This window comes from Ctenopharyngodon idella, chromosome 11 (assembly GCF_019924925.1).
Source record: "Ctenopharyngodon idella isolate HZGC_01 chromosome 11, HZGC01, whole genome shotgun sequence".
Classification (NCBI taxonomy): Eukaryota; Metazoa; Chordata; class Actinopteri; order Cypriniformes; family Xenocyprididae; genus Ctenopharyngodon; species Ctenopharyngodon idella.
Window position 1 is genome coordinate 27210201 of NC_067230.1, and position 23148 is coordinate 27233348.

At 40.2% G+C, this 23148-nt stretch overlaps 1 protein-coding gene across 4 annotated transcripts; it reads left to right on the forward strand.

Annotated features, from left to right (window-relative positions):
- Positions 1-1164: 1164 nt before the first annotated feature.
- Positions 1165-23099, forward strand: wnk2 (WNK lysine deficient protein kinase 2). 4 transcript variants are annotated; one of them, XM_051912582.1, is made up of 31 exons: positions 1165-1913; positions 2783-3464; positions 6344-6516; positions 6772-6992; positions 7156-7313; positions 7642-7730; positions 8096-8315; positions 8451-8733; positions 9060-9544; positions 9720-10832; positions 11472-11606; positions 11731-11769; positions 12196-12363; positions 12573-13004; positions 13237-13518; positions 13614-13654; positions 13877-14036; positions 14125-14241; positions 14453-14623; positions 14726-14777; positions 14865-15071; positions 15523-16376; positions 16639-16696; positions 16810-16877; positions 17085-17668; positions 17782-18032; positions 18147-18359; positions 18795-18869; positions 19380-19424; positions 19973-20226; positions 21941-23099. In XM_051912582.1, exons 2-31 carry the CDS (start codon positions 2853-2855, stop codon positions 22238-22240), a joined length of 7860 nt encoding a protein of 2619 aa, XP_051768542.1. In that variant the 5' UTR covers positions 1165-1913; positions 2783-2852; the 3' UTR covers positions 22241-23099. The 4 variants fall into 4 exon arrangements, with proteins under 4 accessions (XP_051768542.1, XP_051768543.1, XP_051768541.1 ...); XM_051912583.1 differs by having other exon boundaries at positions 18795-18845; XM_051912581.1 differs by having other exon boundaries at positions 1166-1913; positions 18795-18893.
- The last annotated feature ends 49 nt before the right edge of the window (positions 23100-23148 follow it).

Consider the following 23148-nt stretch of genomic DNA (forward strand, 5'->3'; position numbering starts at 1 on the left):
ACATCAAAAAGTAATCTGATTACGTAATGCACATTACTTGTAATGCTTTACTTTACTCGTAACATCAAAAAAGTAATCTGATTACGTAATGCACGTTACTTGTGATGCTTTACTTTACTTGTACCATCAAAAAAGTAATCTGATTACGTTATGCATGTTACTTGTAATGCATTATTCCAACACTGCTCATTTCAGATGAAATTGAAAACACCTACTAGCTAATGCTACCTAGCTAACAGCTCAGTTTTCTCATAGGAGAGCTATGTTAGAAATGTGTCCATCTTAAACATAATCAGAATTATCAGCTAATAAGGGTAAATCAACATAATCCGGTAGACTGGAGGGAGCATGAGCGTTTTCTACATAATCTGACTTGGGTTTCCACAGTTGTACCTTCAGTTGTAGAGATCTCTGATGGAATCACGTCCTCATGTTCTGATATCAAAGACACATGAAGTTATTATGTTTAATACAGCATCTCTTCAGTTAAAACCATAAATGCATCCTATTCAGTAGGCTATTCGTGGAATGTGCCTACTATCTTGGGACAGAGCAGAATAATTTAATTGTAGTTTAAGAGAGAACACTGACAACAGTTCAATGTGTCAAGTTCTTAAAGTACAGACTCATGACAGACTAATTAATTGCATTAGCCTATTACCGAAAAAGTGCAGTTTCTATAAGTACCTTAGGCGATGTGTAGGATTTCTGACCCTCACTGCACATTTGTCTTTTAAAATCTCTAAATGATAAAGATTATCCTTTTACTGTATAATAATTCGTCCATACACTTTCCATTATTGAACAGAGCACTAAGTGATTTTGTCTACAATACAGGCCTGAATAGAAGAGACCACAAAGTGTTGTAACACATTTTTCAGTCTAAATTTATGTGACTCACTTTGAGTAGCCTAATATATATCCATATTTGCCTCTAATCTCAAGCACAAAAATTGCTGTTGTTACAACCTACCCCATTACTGGAGTGAGTTGTTACACTAATGGAATACATTAACATTTTCCCTGTAACATTTCCAGCTGGTTAAAAGATGCTGTTGCAACTCAGCTATAATAATGTAAACGGTACTGTACATGTTATTGCAGAGGGAATAAACACAGCTTTCTCCAGTAGGTGGAACATTCTCTTTCAGCAAGAGAGGACGAAGAGGAGGGGAGGGGTGAGAGAATAAAAAAAGCATCGTCATACAACATTCATTCATTCACATTAAATATTCAGCAGTCTTAACCAAGTCACGTGGCGAGAATAGGGGATATATTAAGCATACTAGTAAAGGGATGTTGTATGCAAAGTTGCTATAAACTATTTCAAACTTAGTTATACGATCATATTAGTTCAGTTATATCTTACGATTAGTTTTGTGTCTGCAGGACAGTGACGTGCCCTGTTCCGTCCTTCAATCGAGCTAATGGTCACGTCACGTAGGTTTGGGCGGACCCAGAGTTCCGTGTGGTCCACGACGACCCGTGTAGAGGAGGAAAAAGGTACCGCCTAAAAACAGACGCTTTTATTGGACACACAGTGTGTTGCTAGGCGCTGCAGGATGTCCGTAACCGCGCATCAGCACTGTAAGAGAAGCTAACTATGAATGCTATAACATAACGAGGGAGGAATCTTTAGGGAGGTGTCGGTGCCGTATTATCCGAGATGAGGAGAGCATTGCCGCAGTGAGCAAATAATCTCATCAACGGGCTATGGATTTCATGTCCCTTACAGACGCTGACATTTATTAAGAAGCAAGGGTACTCTGGTTTGAAGCGGCTATGTGGTTGCTTGGTGAAAGTAGATGTCTGAGAGATCATTCATTAAAATCTTTTTTCAAGGGACAGCTACGCACTTTATAGTTTTGTGGCGGATTAAACAACGTGACAACCTCTGTCAGCTGCCCAGCATGGTGAGTTAGATACTGATATTAGTTTTACACGGAGTCAAATTATTTTAAAATTGTTTTACACCTTTAAAGTATTTTTGTGGCATGAATTTCTGATTTAAGGGAGCTTGCCTTGTACTTGGAACATAAGTTAATGCCATTAGTAACTATATATTTTTTGTTTTGCTCTTTTAACTAATTGTATAAATATTTGATTATAATTAATATTAGCTATTATATGTAAACGAGGAGTCTGGCAGTCGGTCCTCAAAGGATGCCGAACTGCGTCAGTACAGACTGGCATTGCAGGTATGGCAAACCGTTTTAACATTTATTCCTTTAAAACTAACTAGTGTCTATTCTGTTTCTAGTTCTTATTTTGTTCATTACTAGTAAGTAATCCAATAGAAAGATAGTATATTTTCAGTTTCACTAACTATTTACTAGTCACTGATTGTTACTAGTGCCATTTCAAATCTAATAAAAATAACTAAAAAATAACTAGCCATTATGAATACACACTGTATGGCAAGTAAAAAAGCTATTTTAACTGGTGAGATTAGAAATGTTACTAGTAACGATTGAGATTTGATATTTTTATTGATATTTTTGTTATGTAAATATAAATAGTATATAATTATATACTAGTAAATATGGAATAGATACTAGTAATTATTGTGATAGTGTTCTCGCAGCTAGAAAAAGAATAAGTGCTAGCATGTAATGGAAAATTTGTTAACTAAATAGATACTTATGATTTCTGGGATAAGTGAAATTAAAATTGAATCAGATACTAGTCATTATTGAATTATTTACTAGTAGGGACATGCTAGGAACACAAAAATAGATTCTAGTTAAAGGAATAAATGTTAAAACTACTTGCCATATTGCAGGTGCATTCATTCAAGGATGTCCACACAAACGGCTGAAAGTCACAGATGAGTGTCCAGCGATTCACTGGTCATGGAAAACCTGACTGGATCCAACTCTGAGCCACAGCCTGTGGGCTTCACAGTTTCTTCTGTCCCCTCAAAAAAGACTGGAATTTATGAAAATGGTCACGAACATCCCTCTCATACGGACCCTTCAGCTGCAGCACACAGAGGGGCCAGCGATCCAACTACATACCCCCTATTAGATTACCGAGGTCTGGTCCGGCAGCGATTTATACGCAGAAGTTTGTGGTTCTCTGAGTCAGAGGATCAAGAACTGGAGGTTTCAGAGTGCGACACCACCAGCAGTCCTGTTAAAAGTGCACATATTGTGGTCCAGAGGAGTTTTAATGTGGAGAGTCAGGTGGGACAGGGAGATGGTGTAAATGAGAACCTCAGCAAAGAGCCAGAGACAAGTGAGGCTGAGGAAAAACATGATGCTGAACCATCTGAAACTTCCAAAAGCGTGGAGAAAGCTGGGAGTGACGAGAATGAGGAAGAGGCTGAAATGAAGGCAGTGTCCACCTCTCCTAGTGGACGCTTTCTTAAGTTTGATATTGAGCTTGGCAGAGGGTCCTTCAAAACAGTCTATAAGGGCCTGGACACTGAGACATGGGTGGAGGTGGCCTGGTGTGAACTTCAGGTAAGCAAAAAAGCAATTACAACAGATACACATTCTCAATTTTAACCACTGGCATTTCAGTTCTTGCAATGTTTGCATAGTAGGACTCCTGTTGGCCTCCTCTCAGTTTTTTTCATGAAGGCTTTTTCTTTGGTCTTCCTAGATTTGTCGATATGTTGTATTTAATATTCACTGTAGAAAAAAAGTGAAGGATAACGAACAGATCCACTTAATTTGTTGGGTGTAATGACTTGGCCAAGCTCTAGATTTGTAGGACATCAATGATCTAGAAGTAAAAACTGAACTGTAGTTTGTTTAAGTTTGTTAATAAGAACAAAGACTATTTTTTCTGATTGATCCTGTTGCCATTCTAAATGCCTCCTCCTTGTACAAGTTTGCCGGGTCATCTGATATGGCTTCTTTCTTTTATCAGCACTATTGATTGTAAAATGGGGAGATTGAATCACCATGACCACTTCTATATCAGATTTCCTATGTTTAATAGTGTTTCCGTGTTGTTGTCTAGAATCTTTTGAGGTTCAGCTGAGTTCAACTAAGAATGCTGAGTGTTAAGAAATTTCCTGAAATATTTAGAAATCCCTTTTATGTTGAGTAAGAGAGTGATTTTGACTGCACTGTAATACCTCCTGCAAACAGCTTTGTTCAGCTTATCCTGTGCTAAAACGTTTAATTTATATCAGAGCTCACTCAAATATCCCAGTAGACATTTACAGTAGAAATGCTGTAGGGTGTGGACACAAACAAACTCTGGAGAGCAGCAATGCACATCCCTGGAGGATCAGTCCCCTCTGCATAGGGGTCATGTGACAAAGTCTGGTCATGTGAACTTACCTGCTGATATGATGCAACTGCAGTTATCACAGTTCTCTCTCTTTCTCTTTCTATATATATACACACACACACACACACACACACACACATATATATATATAATGCACATTTGCCCTTTATAAAATAACCCTACTACTTTTTATTGTACACAACCTACATGCTCTTTCATTGAGAAATACTTTACTTGCTAAGCTTATTTTCATTTTGAGTAAAAAAGACAAATTCTGAATTCACTGTCCATGGGAGGATGACTAGGCAGTTATGATCCCTGGAGTTCTGATGTTATACATGAGGATGGTCTGGATTTGTTTCTATGTGTGGCCGGTAGAACAGTATTATAAGAAAAGGGACTCCCTTTCAGACTATAGAGTAATATTTGTAGGATTTTTGCTTTGTTTCTCTAAATGAGTGACTGCGTTTTTCTATTTTATTTAATCTGAGAGTGTTACTGTATGTACTACTACAGCCATTGTTTGGGGCATACTGTCAGTTTTGGTTAGGATTCATCCTGCTTATGAATCTTAAAATCACATGGATGGAATTAGGGAAGCATATAGTTAGTCTGCTCTGTGCATAGCAGCCTCAGCAAGCCAAAAATTGCTGAGGCTCCCAAATTTGCAAGGAGAGAGGAGAGCGAGCAAGGAAGAGACAGAAGAACAGGTCATATGAGGTGAAGATGGCTGTGTACTAAGGACCATGGCTACCCTCACATCAAGCAGTAGCGTTCTCAAGACAATATATTCCTAATGGACCATTTTATGTACAGCTGAACGCCCAACCTGATTTATCCTTCATTTGTCTGATAGGGCTGCATCAGGAGCTGAACGATATGCATGAACAAAACTGTTATCTGTCTGTGATGGAGTCTTCATCCGAGACACATCTCAGGAAAAGATCTTAGTGCCACGCCCTAGCTATGCATAAAAGCAAAAAGCTCATTTCCTTTTGTGAGAGCTTATTTAGCACACCTCTGAAAATAATCAATGTCACAGTGTTTAATTTGCATTTAAATTATATTAGAAATGTAATGAAAGTTTGGGTCTGATAGAAACAACCTGGGAATCTGGTAACATGTTTGGTCTGAAATGCTTGTAGTCTATAGAGTAAATTGGATGGAAAATTAAGAATGGGGGAGGTCGAATGAAATATATGACTCTGTGTGTCCCTGAGTTCATGTGAGGTGTTAGATGGCGCAGTGTGGGGGTGAGTCTCAGAGGTTTTATGGGGTTGCACATTGCTTGATTGCGAGGGACAGAGATGTTACAGATACTCCCTGTCAGCGTTTAGCAAATTTAGAAGCAGGAAGAGGGCAGATGCAAAGGTATTGATTTGGTCAGCTTCTTGACCATAGATACACGCCAGAATGTGAACCACCAAAGACTCTGTAACTGTAGCATTTTCAAGCCTAGCACAACTGTACCTCTCTAACACGGTTATAGTTTGGGTCAATTTCATGTTGTTTCAGTTCTAATCAGTTTATCTGACAAACCCCAATACAAAATGTTTGGGTGAGTTTTTTTGAATTATGCTGTTTGTGTTAATTATATTTTCTGCATTGTACTCCATATCAAAGGGCTACAATATGTTAATCACACACCTCTCACAATGAGGAGCATGCATATTTTGCCTTTCATGTTGCATCAATATGCTTTAATAACTGTAGTTTTTTTTTTAATCTCTTGCCTGAGTTTGATCTTCTTCTTGACTTTCTTAGTCATATCATGTTCAGATATATTGTCCCCAGCCCCACAACCACACAAACTCAAAAATACAATAAAACAGATATATTGTCTATCCTTAGAAAGCTAATACAGGGAATGTGAACTTTAAATCAATAAAGATTGACCTAAATGTCTTCAGAGCGCACGTCTTCCACTGGTCAAGAGTTATTTCGTATAGCTGTCTTTTCACTGCAAGGAGGATAATTGAGTTTTCAGTGTGGCAGTTTGGTAAATTTAGTTCAGTAAACCAACCTCTTGTTACAATTATTACCATATGTTTGTTTAGCAGTCCATCTCTCTTCCCACCTGTTCATCTTGCCGTTCCAGGATCGTAAGCTGTCCAAAGTGGAACGTCAGAGGTTTAAAGAGGAGGCAGAGATGCTAAAAGGTCTTCAGCATCCAAACATTGTGCGCTTCTATGACTTTTGGGAATCTCCTCTTAAGGGGAAGAAGTGCATTGTTTTAGTCACCGAACTGATGACATCTGGAACACTGAAAACGTAAGTCACATAAAACAAAGACATGCAACAACTGATACTATACAGTATAGTGTAGTATTGAAATCTTGGATAAGTTTTGAGTCATTTACTATGGGACACCAAGGAATGTATAGTAGATCTGCCCTTATGACAACTTGTATTCCTTTGCTCAAGCCCAAAATGACATGCTCCTGAGATTTTGAGATACTGAGATATCTACCTGTTTCTAACCCTCTAGATATTGAGATATCTAACCCTGTTTCTGTTAATATGTAGGTATCTGAAGCGATTCAAGGTGATGAAACCAAAAGTCTTACGAAGCTGGTGCAGACAGATCCTAAAAGGTCTTCACTTCCTCCATACAAGGACCCCTCCCATTATCCATCGGGATCTGAAGTGTGACAATATCTTCATCACTGGTCCTACAGGCTCAGTCAAGATTGGAGATCTTGGCCTGGCCACACTAAAGAGAGCTTCCTTTGCCAAAAGTGTAATAGGTAACAGTAAGGAGGGTGACGGGGTTTTGAGATTTTTCAGATTAGGCTGAATACAACATTTAAACAGCAAGTTTAGATGATGTAGATTGTAGCTTGTTATGTGGAATTTTAAAGACTACATTATCAGTTTAGTTATTGATTTTTTTTTTTCTTCCTCTTTTAGGCACTCCAGAGTTTATGGCCCCTGAGATGTACGAGGAGCACTATGATGAAGCCGTAGATGTGTATGCATTTGGGATGTGTATGCTAGAAATGGCCACATCTGAGTATCCATACTCAGAGTGCCAAAATGCTGCACAAATCTATCGCAAAGTCACTAGCGTAAGTTTGAGCAAACTGCTTCTCACTCACCCAACATTTTATTTTCAGAATGGAATATTATTTGTTAAAATGCTGTATCAGGTCTAACATAGAGGGCCATATTCATGAATTTTCCCATTCAGTTCAATGGCATAATGTATGTACAACTGATTTTACATTAAATTTACGTAGATAATAATTCTGTGGTATATCTGTAATGCCACGCTTTGTAATTGCAGTCAGGTATAAAGGAATTTTTGCTGTAAATTTTCTTTTCACTCTCTAAGAGTTTCCAATGAAACAACAATGTGTGCGTGTGTTGTGGGTTCCTTATTAATTTACTTCACAGGGTGTGAAGCCAGCCAGTTTCAGTAAGGTGGCCATGCCTGAAATAAAAGAAATCATTGGAGAGTGTATCTGCCATCGCTGGGAGGAAAGGTGAGTCCATCAGCTAAACAGTCTCCTGTTACATAATCATAAAGGTCAAAAGGCCCCTGCTCCTGTCAGACATGGCACTTGTTGTATGATCAGACAACCTTTTCCTGGATAGCTGCGAATTTATTTAACTGATATGATTTACAGTAATTTGCCTTTGCAGTAATTTGAACCCTGCTAATGACATCTGTTCTTGCCTGGTTATTAGATATGTCTCATTGTAAATTGCCTGCATGGATCGTCAATCAGTTAAATAGATCATACCATTTGCTACAGCAACATCATAGCGTTGTTGATTGTCCTTCAGATGCCAGACTTGTTCTTTTTTAGCTCTTTACAAATCAAATCACATCTTTCTCTCCTCAAAGGTACTCCATAAAGGACTTACTAAACCATGCATTCTTTGCGGAGGACACAGGTGTGAGAGTAGAGCTGGCTGAAGAGGATGACGGCAAGAAGTCTTCCATTGCTCTCAGGCTTTGGGTTGAAGACCAGAAAAAACTTAAGGGAAAGTATAAAGACAGTGGTGCTATCGAGTTCACATTTGACCTGGAGACAGAAGTCCCGGAAACAGTTGCCCAGGAAATGGTAAACAAATGTGATTTTTAGAAATGCAAAACTTTTAAACACATACATAGACATGCATAACATACTTTGAAAGTTTGGAATAGTATTTAGAATGAATTCACTACTTCAGTGTTGTTCAATGATCTGTTCTTGCAGGTGGAATCTGGCTTCTTTTTAGAGATTGATGTGAAGATTGTGGGAAAGTCTATCCGCGACCGCGTGTCTCTAATAAAGTGGAGACGGCAGCGGATTGTCTCAGGCCGTAATGGAAAAACAGAAGAGAGCAGCACCAAGACTGAGACACAGAATCTCCTTCAGGTGCCCTCCACAGGGCCACCATTGGGTGGAACACCCAGTCTTCCATCTGAAACAGAGGAACTACAGACTGAAGCAGTCAGCTTGGTCTGCAGTGCCCCGACTAGTGCGACTACAGCTACACGTGAGACAACTAGATGTTGTGTGATTAAAAAGACCCAGCCTCAGATAAATCTAAGATGAAACTGGGGGTTCAAAGATATCTACACAAAAGATGATAAAACATTTTTTTCAATGACTTCAAATTAGTCATTGTAAATAGGTCTAATAGCAATATCCACAGAACCAATAAGATGTAATGTACAGTATTTCAATTGATTATATTATATTATGTTAATTATTTAGTTTAATCATTTCTTTTGTACAACTTACATAATGCAGGTATGCCAAAATTTCACTTTCTTGAATAACTTGTCTATGCACTTGTGTTGTTTGTCCCAACTAATGCAGCAGACAGCAGTGCAGGCTCAACAATGATAACAGGTGCTTCAGGCAACCAAGACAGCACCTCTCAGCAGTCCCTTTCGGAGTCCATTTCCACTGCCCAAAGGATCTTAAGCCCTCCAGCGCAGCTTCTGGCTCAGTTGCCACAGGGTACCCAACAGCCATCTACTGCACACCCGCCTCTGGGGACTCAACAACAACCTGCTCTACAAATGCATCAAGGTGTCCCACAACAAACCGTAGGCCAGTTACTCCATGGGGCCCAGCAACAACCTAGTCCTCAGCAACCCCAGGGAGCCCAACAACAGCCAGGTGGTCCCCTGCACCAGGTTACACAAGCACAGGCGCATGGTTTGGTGCCTCAAGCACCCCAGCAACAACCCACCATTCAGCTGCACCAGCAATATCAGCAATCAGCTCATCAGATACATCAAGGGGCTTTTCAGCAGTCTTCGGTACACCTGCATCAGAGCTCTTACCAGCCATCACCTGTAAGTTTATACTTAAATTCACTTCATCATTGCAGTTGAGCTGTACTTTGTAGGAAAACTCCAAGACCACCATCTTAATACCCATTCCTATCTTCCCTTAGCACTATGTTTTTTTTTTATGTCTGTCTGAATTTAAAAAATGTGTCTTTTTCTCAAACTGTGACTGAATGAGCAGCGACATGGCAGTATTCCTGATGACTTCCAAAGACCTTTGCCATTCTCTGATAACTTGGCGGGGACCAGGCGTAGCAGCACTTCATTCCTTGACACATTACAGAGGAGAACTGAACTACACGATTTGTTAGAGCAACTGCGTCATCAGACTTATAGCTGTCCCAAACCTGAAGCAAGTTCTAGGGATGAAATGAATCAGTCGCTGTCTACAAGTGACTTTACAAGGTCATTCACAAATGATGATCAGGCACCAAATATTGTTTCTAAAGACATTGGAGCCTCTAAATATAGTTCACAGCAGGTAAAAATTAATTCACAGTCCCAGACAATGTCATTCAGTCGGAGGAACTCTGATGCCCACCCACAATACTGCCAGGCTTGTATGGCAATGTTGCTGGCTGTAAGATCAGGGGGTCGAGGATCTCTCGGGCATGCCTCTTCACAATCTTCCTCCCATATCCACCAAAATATGCCACCTTTTTCCACATTAAAACCATCATTCTCACCTGATCTGGCTAATCCAGACTCTAGCTCACCAATTTACATGACCCCACAGTCTCCATATATATCTACACTGCCTGCAAAGCAAGTTTCTGTTCATGAGAACATATCAAGTTCAATACCAGTTCAAGTCACCCCACCCTCTCCAGTCCATAAAAGCCATTCTCCTGCACAGATTCCTGTGACAACTCTGCCTAACTTGTCACCACTAAAGCATACCATTGCTGTTTCCCCTGTTTATATATCTATACCCTCACCAGTTTACACATCTCCCAGACATATGTCCATAACTTCACCAGTTAATTCAACTTCCCCACTCAAGTCATCATCTCCAGTTTCCCCCATCTCCTTGATTGGGCCACATTCCCATAGTTTGGGAGACAGCTCAGATTTGTCTCACCTCGATCGCTGTCTACATCATATCATCAATCGGCGTACCAGTTCCCCTGTCTTGACTGACAAGGCACAGCCTGGAGATGGCCACAGTGATGCTTGTGTTAACAGGTTCCATGTACCTCAATTTCAAAGCGTAAGCTCTTTGTGTGTACCCCTATCACATCTGGAGCAAGGGTCTTTTTCTGTGCAGGACAGTGAAGTTGGACCAGGTCTTGTGGTAGGTGAAAAATAAAATGTACTAGCTATGATCCCGGCAGAGAAATCTAGAACAAGAGAATCGCTTTTGCCTCACCCATGCTTTCCAAGCTTCTTCACCTTCTTTGAAAAATGTTGCTTCCAGAATATACAGTATGTTGTATTGCTCATAAATCCCAATCCCTCCTAGTTTTATGCTTTTGTAGGCCTACTTAGTGCTTCGTTTCTGAAAATAAACTGAATGAATTTTCTCTAATCACTGCTATTTACAAAAGAATAAGAAATTGGGCCATCTTCAAGGGACTATTATGTCCTTTTGAAGGGCACAGTCTCTTGAAAGACTGCTAGAGGAAAGCACAGCAAGCTGACTGTACAATAATGACTGCTACTGCAACACCGCAAATTATCCCTGTCACCCTCTACATGGTCTCTTTTAAAGCAACATCCCCTGTGTGTAGAGCGAATCACTGCTCTGATGTTTGATGTCACACATTTTCCCATTTTGTTCCCTGTCAGTAGCTGATAATTTACCTGTCACATCAAACTATATGCTGCTGGAGATACTGTCCTGCAAATTTCTTAAAGAACTGCCATTGGCTGTTAAATCCTTAATTGCAAATGTTCCTTTATTAATATTTGTTTTTGTGCATGTGTTTTTCAGCCTTCCGCACAATTGGTTCCATCTAAGACCGTCTCTGCTCCAGCTACTCCAGTACCACATGCTCGTCCACAAAGCATTCATGCCTCTGCCCTCGTAGCACAGCAAAACCAAAAGACTGTACCACTAGCACAGGAGGTAAGGCTGCAATAGGTTTGTCTTCCCTTAAATGAGGATGGCTGCATGCCTGTGTGCTAGCAAAGTGATAGTTTACTAGATTAATTTAGAATTTTGTTCTTCCTTGTGTTTGTATTTCTCTCAGTTTCGTCTTTATTTCCATCCTGAAGCTTTCCAGCCTCAGGTAGACTCAATCTGTATAAGCATCCTCACATTCTGTTTTAAATGTTGTGGTAAATTTTGGATTTCGGTTTCAGTCATGCCATAAATTTATCAGATTATTAAACGTCTACTAAACAATGAATAAATTCAGTTTTACCACAGATTTATTTGGCGATAAAGATATTTGTCAGTGTAATCTGTGGGAACTGTTGAGTAAGTGTTCCTTTAAATTAGTTTTACTGATGATGCTAGGAGACAATCTGAGATGATTGCTATTGTTTTAATGCATTGTGTAGTATTTGGTACTATAAGCAGGCCAGATAGACCCAGTGTAAATTATATAATTAAAGAATTACACGATGGCTGAATTCATTTAGGCGTTCAATTCTCATAAGTTTAGTATTTAGCATCATTCTTTATTTCTTTTTTCTCTCTTTGTCTTTCCCAGACTTTATCATCTCTTCAGCCCATAGTGCAGGCATCTTCAGATGCTCAGTATATTCCACAGCATCTATTACAGTCAGCATCTTCAATGATCAGCACCGCTGCTCTTCCTCCACAACCACAGCTAAATGTTCAGACACCCCTTCTCCAGCCTCTACAAATCGCCACACAGGTCAGTTCATGAACCTGTAACTAGGCATATGTATGCAACACCTTTACTCGGTTATCGCAACAACTGCATTCTTTAACAAGGGTGAAATTTACTTAACTCTAACTCTAGATGGTAGAAGTCAAGGGATTTTCTTAATTCTACATGCAAACATGTAGCTTTATAGTTTACTTTTGGCTGTTTATGTTTTTATCTTGCTCTTTGTTCTTTAGTTTCCTTCGGCATATCCTCTTTTGCCAGAAGGGGGCACATCTGCAGGGACAGAGCCAATACCTTTCTCCTCAGTCTCTTACTCTTCTTCCTACCCCACAAATGCTCATCCCGTATCCTCTCCCTACTACTCACCAAGCCCTATCAATGCTCCTCCCACACTATCCATGCAGAATGTACCCTGCATACTAGGAGCAGGCACTCCTGTCTCCACCCCTCTGAATGTTCCTACACCTATACCTCTCCTGGCTATGGCCCTGTCCCCACCCATGCTTCCTCCCGAGCAACATCTGCAGCAGATGTATTCCCCAGTTCCACCACCAGAAGGTGCCATTTTGCAAGCTCAACCCCAGCCAACACAACCCTCGCTTAACCTCCCTAATCCTGCCTCCCTCCCTCAGCAAGACCCATCTATTTCTGAACCTTTTACAGAGGTAAATGCTGTGGTTTCTTTCCTGCTTTGTGCAAGGATTGATTTATGTATTGGGAATGTGAATCAGTATAATTTCTACGATCACACAAGTGTTGAAGCTCAGTAATTATTTTGAGAGGGACAGCAGAATGGCAGTACATTAATCAGAATTGGTACCTTGTCATAGCAATAATGCAGGATAATTAATGTTATTCAGTCAGCGTAACAATTGAGGTCTAAAATGTTTTCAACAGGAGTACCCTCGCCATGAGGAATTGCAGATCCTGGCCCCATCTCACACCATTCTGTCGCAGATCCAGTCTCCTCCACAGGACAGGCAGTCAGACACAAAGTTTACCACTGTCCAAGCCCTACCTGAGACCATGCAGCCTCCTCTGCAGCCTGCTGGCATACAGACAGGATATGCTGTTCCTGAGAGTACTGGCTTGCTCAGTACAACTCAGCAAATAGCAGACACTGCTTCAATGCCCATTCCTTCTGCGCTAGAGCCCAGCCCATTTCAACCTAACACTGAGGTAACAGTCAGCATAAGCAACATCCTTTATCTTACTATAATATTTTTTCTTCAAAGTCCCACATAGATCATTGAAATAATTATGTTTCCTCACAGGCACCTGTTTCTATTCCACTCCATAGTTTTGTATGTGACAAGTAGGTATAAGTTGTTTTTCTCTGAAAAACATTTCAGAATTGCATGCCTAAATGAAGTCAGCCATCATGTAACTCTTTAATTATATAATTTATAATGTGTATATCTGGACTGCTTATAGTGGCAGATACAATAAAATGCATTAAAACAGTAGCAATCATCTCAAATGATCTCCTAGCATGCTTTTTTTTTAAACTTCAGGTTATTCTGTCTTGTTTGTCTAGCCTAAACCAAGATGCATCTGGTAAAGAAATAAGTGACAGCTATGAAGGACCCACTAGTGGAGGAAAGGGTGATGGCAAACCCAGAAAACACCACCGCAAATCTGCTCGAACACGCTCACGCCAGGAAAAAATTAACAAGCCAAAGCTAAGCATGCTAAATGTAAGGATTAAACATGTCTTCTTTTTAAAGTATAATTGTTTTTTTTGTTTTTTTGCAGTTGCCTTTTAAAATGTCCTTATACATTCAGGTTAGTGATACAGGTGACAAGATGGTGGAATGCCAGCTGGAGACACACAATCATAAAATGGTGACTTTCAAATTTGACCTAGACGGAGATGCACCTGAAGAAATAGCCACTTATATGGTGAGATTAATGTTCTGCATGGAAATTCAGAGTAGGAAACAATGTTGTGGTGCAAAAGATTTAAAATTTAGCTTAAAACGTATATTTGTATAATCTAACATCAGATTGTTTTAAAGGCATAAAGCTGTTTTATTTGATCCTATTACCTGTTCATATACAATTCCTTTTCTGTGCAACCTTTCAGATTTTGTTTCTCTTATTTGTATACCAGGTGGAAAATGGCTTTATTCTACCAATAGAAAAGGAGATTTTTATAGATCAACTTAAAGACATTGTCGACAAGGCAGAAGACATTCTAAGCGAGGACATGGATGGAGAGAAGACATCAGATCTTGGGAAAAATCATTTGCAAGGACAATCTCCTGGAGATGAAGGGAGAGAGGTAATACAGAGAGTCATTTAAAAAATGTAACATCTTAAATATGACTATCACTAATGTCACTAAATTGAATTATACTTACAGTCTTCTTCTGTTACTCTCCAGGGAATAAAAGGACAGCAACCTGGGGCTCCCCAGCCGGTTTATCAGCAAAATGGTAAACTTTCTTCCTCCTATAATTGTCGAATTTAAAATTCATGCTCGCCAAAGCATGAATGTATCAATGTTCTTGTCCATTGCTTAGTTCTGCACACGGGTAAGAGGTGGTTCATCATCTGTCCTGTGGAAGAGGCTCCTGCTGCCAGTCAGGACGCATCCTCAGATGGAGGTCCATCTACACAATCTCCATCCACAACAACAATAACTGATGGGACAACCACTGCTCAGCCTGGTGAGAGTGCTTCAGCCCATCCTCCTGAACCCAGCACAGGATCTGCTTCTGCATCCATGGGTAATGTCAGGCTATGACATAACTTAGTGTAACTGATACAGATATAAGGAAATATTGGAAGAAGAAATGAACTGCCTTAGAAATAGGGATGGGTATTGCAAACTACCTCACAAAAAGATTCACTGATTCAGTGATCTTGATGCATCACAATATCATAATCAGACTGGGATTGAGCAAGAGAGACCCAGCATGTTTATGTGAAGAGTGTGAAACTGTGGAATCAGTTGTGGTTTGCTTCACATCTCATAAAAGTATCTCTAATCATGCCGCTTTCAGAGTTTGTGCTTATGAGACAAATAATATTGTCTCATAAGCACAAACTTATGTGCTTATTGTGATTTGTGATCTTCACAGTCCTACTCCTATCAAAAAGAGTAAAATAGATGTCTGTTCATCTTTTTTAGGATATGGTTTGTTACATTTTCTGTTTTGTTTGTTTTTCATTCCACAGATTCAGAAGCCTGTGGCACAGCGCCTCCATCAGGAGGAAGTGATCCCTATGGGGTTTGGAGCCCCCTCTCTTTGACCACTACTGATCCTCTTTCTCTGGCTGCTCTTTCCCAAGCTCCCCCTGCCCCACAAGCCGCTGCAATGCCAGCTCAGTCTGCTTCCCATTCAGAGGAAGGGCCAAATTTAGGCTCCACCCAGGTCAATGTGCAGCAATCTCAGCCATACATGGATCCTCAAAGTTCTCTTTTTGTGGATGAGACACAGAGTGGCAGATTAGGCTCGGTCTCCCCCATGCACACTGCTCAGCAGATGGCTGAAATTGCATGTGCTGTCTCCATCGTGGAGGATGTGCCCTGCTGTCCCTTGGTCATGCCACTGTCCCTAGAAGTGAGCAGTGGGGCTCAGAGGTCATCCTCTGTGATGCCACCTCCATCACAAGACACTACTTCTGCTCGCGAACAACTTCACTCCATTACATCTAGTCGAGTGGAACGTGCCCAACAGCCTGTGGTGTTGCAGCAGCCTGTGTCCACTGTGAGTGGAACTAAGGCACCTTCCCTGCCCCAAAGCCCCGCCCCTTCACAGCACCACTTTGTTCCTAGTGAATCAGACGGAGAGGGGCGTAGCAGAGGAGGGTTTGTAGACAGCACTATCAAGACACTGGATGAGAAACTGAGGAATTTACTGTATCAAGAGTATGCTCCCATGTACCCATCGGGAAGTGCTGCTGAAACACCAGGATCTGGCACAGAGTATATCCAGTCCCCACCAGGACCAGAGTGTGCATTAGGAGGGTCAGGAACCAGCACACCTAGTCTTATGGGAGAGGGACGATTCAGAGCAGGAGAGCAGTTGGTAAGTTTAAGCTCCATCTGTCATTTTTATGTTTTTTTTTATAGACAGTCCCAGGTTTTTTAAAAATAAAATCTAGTTATTAGGTATGGGGCAAGGGTAAGTATTTACATTTATTTACATCCCTAATTTTCATTGTCTTAATTTTCTTAATTGTCTTATCTTTAATTGTCTTTTTTTTATTTTTTTTTATTTGAGGTTTTGAATTTAGATAAGATTGTATTGGATGAATCACCACCTAAATCATTGGCCTTTTGCCTTTTAGCCACAGATTCCAGAGCGTGTGGACAGTTTAAGTGCTCTCAGTGACTCTGCAGTTGGAGGTTAGATGATAGTTCTTTTTTATCTTATTTTTTTTCAAAAGTAACTTTCTTCAAGAAACATTCATCATTTAAAACAAGAAGAAACACTTGTTTAAAGCCATCTTTATCCACAGTTCCTGTGTCAAGGAGACATGCAATGCCACACTCTACCTCTTGCTCTGGATCTAGAAGTCGATATAAGGTACATCATGTACATCTTATTTCTGCAGGACAATACAGGTTTAAAGATTGTTGATTTCCAGTTTAATAATCTAGGTGCCCACTTTGAGTTGGTCAGTTTTTTTTCCCAAATATTTTATTTTTATGATGAGGTAATGGTTGTAATATATGAAATAATTCATCATATCAGTATTTTGTATTCTTATTTTGTTTGATTACTTTGGATTAGATGATGCCTAGCGCCACTGACATCCTGTCAGGTCAAGGTCGAAAGCAGCGCAGCCTGAGCAGCACAGCATCTCCAGCACACCCTGGTGGCTTTTTGGGAGAATGTGCCATGTACGAAGAGCCGACTGTTTCAGCCACCACTGTCGGCAGGTTCTCAGTGGTCAGCACAGAAGATGAAGTCACGCGCAGAAAGAACACCAGCAGATATTCTGCCCCACCTGACTTTTATCTGGACGCGCCACCTCCCCTGACCAAACGAGGCTCTCTGCCAAGGACACAGACTTCAGTCTCAGCGGATGTCACTGTTCACACCCGCTTCATGTCTTCTGACTCTGGGGCAGAGAGCAGCCCTGCCAAAATGGCACCTACAACCCCGTCCCGCCATGGGAGGTCTGAAAGGAGAGGAAGTGACCTCATGAAAAGGGCGGTGGCTTTTCTAAGGCGCTCTGGCCGCAGCAGTAGTGTGCAAAGCTCTGATTCGCCAAGCAGAAAGGGAGGGGTGTATGGATCCTGTATCAGCAGTGACAATGACTCCGAGATGGAGGACTCTGATATAAAGAGGGAGCTTCAGAGACTAAGAGAAAAGTGAGTTTATCATGTGTCGGTGTGTATTTTTGATTTTGATTTATTTTTATCAACAAAAAGTAATCAGAGCAAAACTAAAAATTCTTACTATTGTTCGCTTCATCTTTGTACAGGCACATGAAAGAGATAACCGAATTGGAGGCCCACCACAGAGAAGAGGTTGAGCTTCTCTATATCAGATTAGGGAAACCACCCCCTCCAGGTCTTTACATCCCACCCACAGCACCCCCTGCTGGACGCAAGCGCAAGACCAGCAGGCACAAACTAAAAGCTGGCAAACTGCTCAGTCCTTTAGTACAACAGCTGAGAAATGTTGCCTCTAAAACTAGCGACTCCAGCAAACCTAATGATTTAACAAAATCAGGTTAGAGTTATAGGGTTATACTGTTATACTACATCGAGTTTTACTGTTATAGGACTTTACTTTAACATTTGGATTCTACCCAAGAGCATTATGACATGTAATTTTCTCTTTCAGCTGAAGCGACCCTGAGCTTGAATGGGTCTCCTGCCAGGGCTTCCAACTTGTCAGATGGCAGGGCTTATTCTGGGACCGGGACTCTGCCTTGTTCCGTGTCTGAGCCGGTTCAGACCCAACAACCATGCTCTCTTAAAGGATCTCTCTCTTCCGACAACATCTACTCTGGTCTACAGGGAGAAGGACCTGGGCCACGCATCCAGCCTGGCCAAGGTGGCTTTAACTCTGATTTCCCAGCATGCACTTTGAGAAAGAAGTCCTACTGCCAGAAAATAGTCTGGCTTTGTAGCAAACCTTGAATGATCGATTTGAAAAGATTATCCAGTCAATATAAATTGATCACCCACCTGCATAGAAAGAAAAATATCTGGTGAAAATGGCATTAAATTGATAACATTATAACATTTTAGACATGCATATGTAAAATTTTCTATGAAAACTTTCTTTTAAGTGGTTTATATATAATCCTCAATGCAAAAATTTAAGTCAAGCAAATCAACCGGGGCTTTTACATGGATGCTTTGACATTAACAAGTTAAATTAAAGTCAGATTTATGATTCCATTCATTTTTCTGTTTTACCCTGGATACTGGTTGTTTAAAGTGGTGGATCTGACTCTTTCTCTCACCTCTGTACTTCTGTCCGCAGGCTGGCCTCCTTCTCCCCAGGCGTCTGCACAGGTCACCTATAAATCCAGCAGTAAACCACGCGCTAGATTCCTCAGTGGGCCTGTTTCTCTGTCCATCTGTTTGTATCTCTCTCCTTTCCACCATTTTCCATGTCATATCTTGGGAGCCCCTGCTTATCTTTCTCCCACTATTTTATTCTCTTCAATCAATTATTTATCAGAATTCATGCTTCATCTTTGATCATCCTGCGTTTCCTTCCTGTTTTTTCTTTCCTGATTCTTTCTATCCTGTTTATCCCCACAAAATTCTGTTTTATTCCGTTGTCCGTTATGCTTTTAGATACTTTCAGTATTAATCTCACTTTAATCATCGTCACTTTAATTTTACTTTTGCAAGACTAAAACAAACACTTAACCTTGTTCACAACGTCAGTTCCTTTGTATTTTCAGTGTTTTAATACTTTTATTTGTAATAGCTTACCTCTAATGCAGGCTTTATTGCAGTTAAATGATTTTTAAACGATAAATTACATCTTCCACCTCTTTATATGCCTCTATGTGCAATGATTTTCTACAGAAAACTAATTTTAACTTTTCTTTTTTAGGGTCAACACTTAAACGCCTGTGTCTGGGTAAAGAACGTGGCAGCAGTAAGTATTGTCTTTTCTTAATTTCAACACGTTTGACTTTTAAAATACAATTTGTCTCAGCTAAAACCTTGACGCTTTTACTCCAACTGTTAGCTGTAATCTAAATTTCACTATATGGACATATTTCAACCACCATCACTAGCACAGGCCTAAAGCATATTTAATAAAGTATATCAATGCAAATGCCTCTGACTATCCAAGTTCAATTTCTCAGAGTTGCAGTTCACAGTTTATAACAAACCTCAAATATCTCATTCTCAGTGTTCTCAAAAGGGCATATAGCTCTCTATTACCCCCTTGAGTACTTACTGCAGTTACTGCAGTTGTCAGCTTTGTATAATTGGACAAGCATTTGGTATATGTTGGCCAAGCATTTGCATCTGCGTACTTGTCTTGGTTTTGACACAGTTGACTAATTATACTTAATTGTAGAGGTATATTAATAATCTAATTATAGTTTAATAAATTATTTAATATAATTAAAGATCGTGTGGATTGTATTTCAGCTCATTTTGTGCTATTCATACGTCTCAAACCTTGTTTCATAGGATCTGGAGCAGCGTCAGCTGCCTCTAATCAGTCCCCAATGCCTCCTGGATCAACTCCTCCTCCTCACCAGCCAATTGGTCTCGCTCAAGCACAGACTAACAACAGCAACAACAAGACAGATGCATTCACACAGCAGCTTCAGAGATTTGGAGATAACTGGGCAGAAGAAGAAGAGAGGGCTCCTTCACGCTCACAATCCCTCAGTCTAAGACCACAGCAACTGACCCGATCCAGGATCTGGAGCTCTACAGAGGTGACATTATTAAAAAATACTTCCTTACTAAATACAGGTGCATCTCAATAAATTAGAATGTCGTGGAAAAGTTCATTTATTTCAGTAATTCAACTCAAATTGTGGAACTTGTGTATTAAATAAATTCAGTGCACACAGACTGAAGTACTTTAAGTCTTTGGTTCTTATAATTGTGGTGATTTTGGCTCACATTTAACAAAAACCCACCAATTCACTATCTCAAAAAATTAGAATACTTCATAAGATCAATTAAAAAAAAGAAAAAAGGATATTTTAAACAGAAATGGCACTGCTCAGGTGTAATGGAAGCCCATGTTGCTTTGATAGCGGCCTTCAGGTCTGCATTGTTGGGTCTGGTGTCTCTCATCTTCCTCTTGACAATACCCCATAGATTCTCTATGGGGTTCAGGTCAGGCGAGTTTGCTGGCCAATCAAGCACAGTAACACTATGGTCATCGAACCAGCTTTTGGTACCTTTGGCAGTGTGGGCAGGTGCCAAATCCTGCTGGAAAATGAAATCAGCATCTCCATAAAGCTTGTCAGCAGAAGGAAGCATGAAGTGGTCTAAAATGTCCTGGTAGATGGCTGTGTTGACTGTGGACTTCAGAAAACACAGTGGACTAACACCAGCAGATGACATGGCAGCCCAAATCATCACTGACTGTGGAAACTTCACACTGGACTTCAAGTAACATGGTTTCTGTGCCTCTCCACTCTTCCTCCAGATTCTGGGACCTTGATTCCCAAATGAAATGCAAAATTTACTTTCATCTGAAAAGAGGACTTTGGACCACTGAGCAACAGTCCAGTTCTTTTTCTCCTTAGCCCAGGTAAGACGCTTCTGACGTTGTCTTTGGTTCAGAAGTGGCTTGGTACGTGGAATGTGACAGTTGTAGCCCATTTCCTGAAGACGTCTGTGTGCGGTGGCTCTTGATGCACTGACTCCAGCTTTAGTCCACTCGTTTTGAAGCTCTCCTAAGTTCTTACATCAGCTTCGCCGATCTTCTCAAGCCTGCGGTCATTCCTTTCACTTGTACACCTTTTCCTACCACACTTTTTCCTTCCAGTCAACTTTCCATAAATATGCTTTGGCACAGCACTCTGCAAACAGCCAGCTCTTTCAGCAGTGACCCTCTGTGGCTTACCCTCATTGTAGAGGGTCTTGATGATCATCTTCTGGACAACTGTCAAGTCAGCAGACTTCCCCATGACTGCTGTTGGGATTATTGATCTAAACCCAGTATTAATACACTGAGAATGGTAATTTAATAAAACTTGAAATTAAATATTCTAATAATTTGAGATACTGATTTTTTGATTTTGATGAGCAGCAAGCTGTAATCATCAAAATGAAAACAAAAAAGTCTGGAAATATTTTACTTTGTCTAATAAATCTAGAATATATTTAAGTTTTACTTTTTGAATTAAATTACAGGAAAAAAAAAAAAAAAACTTTTTCATGATATTCTAATTTATTGAGATGCAACTGTATAAAGGTCAATGAAATGAACATTCTGACATCATTTATTCACCCTCATGATGCCATAAAATTCAAATGGATTCATACAGCTTTGGAATGACAAGAGGATGAGTAAATTGAATGATGGCCGAAGTTTCACAATTCCTTTAAAATGTGATGATGATTTTATGCCTCATTTATGCTCAGGTTAAAAATACTATTATTCTCAGATATACTGTGATGTCTTTTCTTTAGGCTCCAGTTTCAACAGAAAGATTGAATTCTTCCCAACTGCCTCTTTCATGGCCGCAGATTGATTTCCATGCCTCTGTGATGGCAACTGACACTTCACAAGTACTTCAGCACAGTTTTTTGGTGCCCGGTAACCCTTACGGAAAGATGCTGAATGCCCAACACTTAGACATGGACCACTGGCCAGCAATGACTGCCAATCTTAACCAAGAAGTCTTTGCTTTCCCTGCTTTGCACTCTCCCTCTTGGACAGCACCTTCTTCTCCCAGCGAGGTTCCTAATTCTAGAAATAGGACCATGTAGCTTTATATCACTGTACTTATACTTCTTACTCTGTCGCCAAAAATACTTTAGAGATTCTTTAGAGTGCTGGTTAGGCCTTTCAGTGTGCAATTCTATCTGTTGCAGTTGCTAGCATGTATTCGTTTACAATGCACATGTAGTAATCCCACATGAACATGTAAATATTCAGGCCAACAATGTAGGCATATGTGATGAATAATTTATGTAAATTGAGTATTATTGTACATATTCATATAGCCTATGTAGCATAACTGAATTTTAGCATAGGCATATGTACAGAACGTATATTTTTCATCAAAATCTGTTTAGCTTGCTTGTGTTTGTGCAGAATCAACTTCCTTAACACCTTGAGCTGTACACATATGTAAATGCTATAAGGTAATACGCCCTTAAATTTGTGTAGAGGTGTATAGACACTGTTTATACTTCTGTAAATATAAGCTCTGTCTGCATATGTGCATAAACTTGATAAGTGAATGAAGTTGAGGTTTAGGTTAATCAGTGGCTTGGGTCGAATAGTACCACATCACAGGTGGGTGAAAACTGGAGCTTGGAGCGATGATCACGATCATGATATCACTGTGAATTTTTCTCCACGTCCTGCAGCGATCACTAATTTCACAATGCACTGGTCAAAAACACATTATCGTATGCTAGAAAAGTACTGACCAGGAACTGCACTGAGAAACAAGAGAGAACTTTAACAGACTGTACATTTCAGGTGAACAAGCCTGCAAGAGTGCCTTGAATAGCAACTGCAGACTGTGCTGCGTACCAGCCAATGTACCAAGGGTAAAGGTGACTGCTATTAATTTTATGTTACCAAGCATAATACCAACTAAATTAATGTTTTCCCCACCCTCAGTTTATGATGTCCTTTTTGGACGCTTATAAAATACATTTCAACA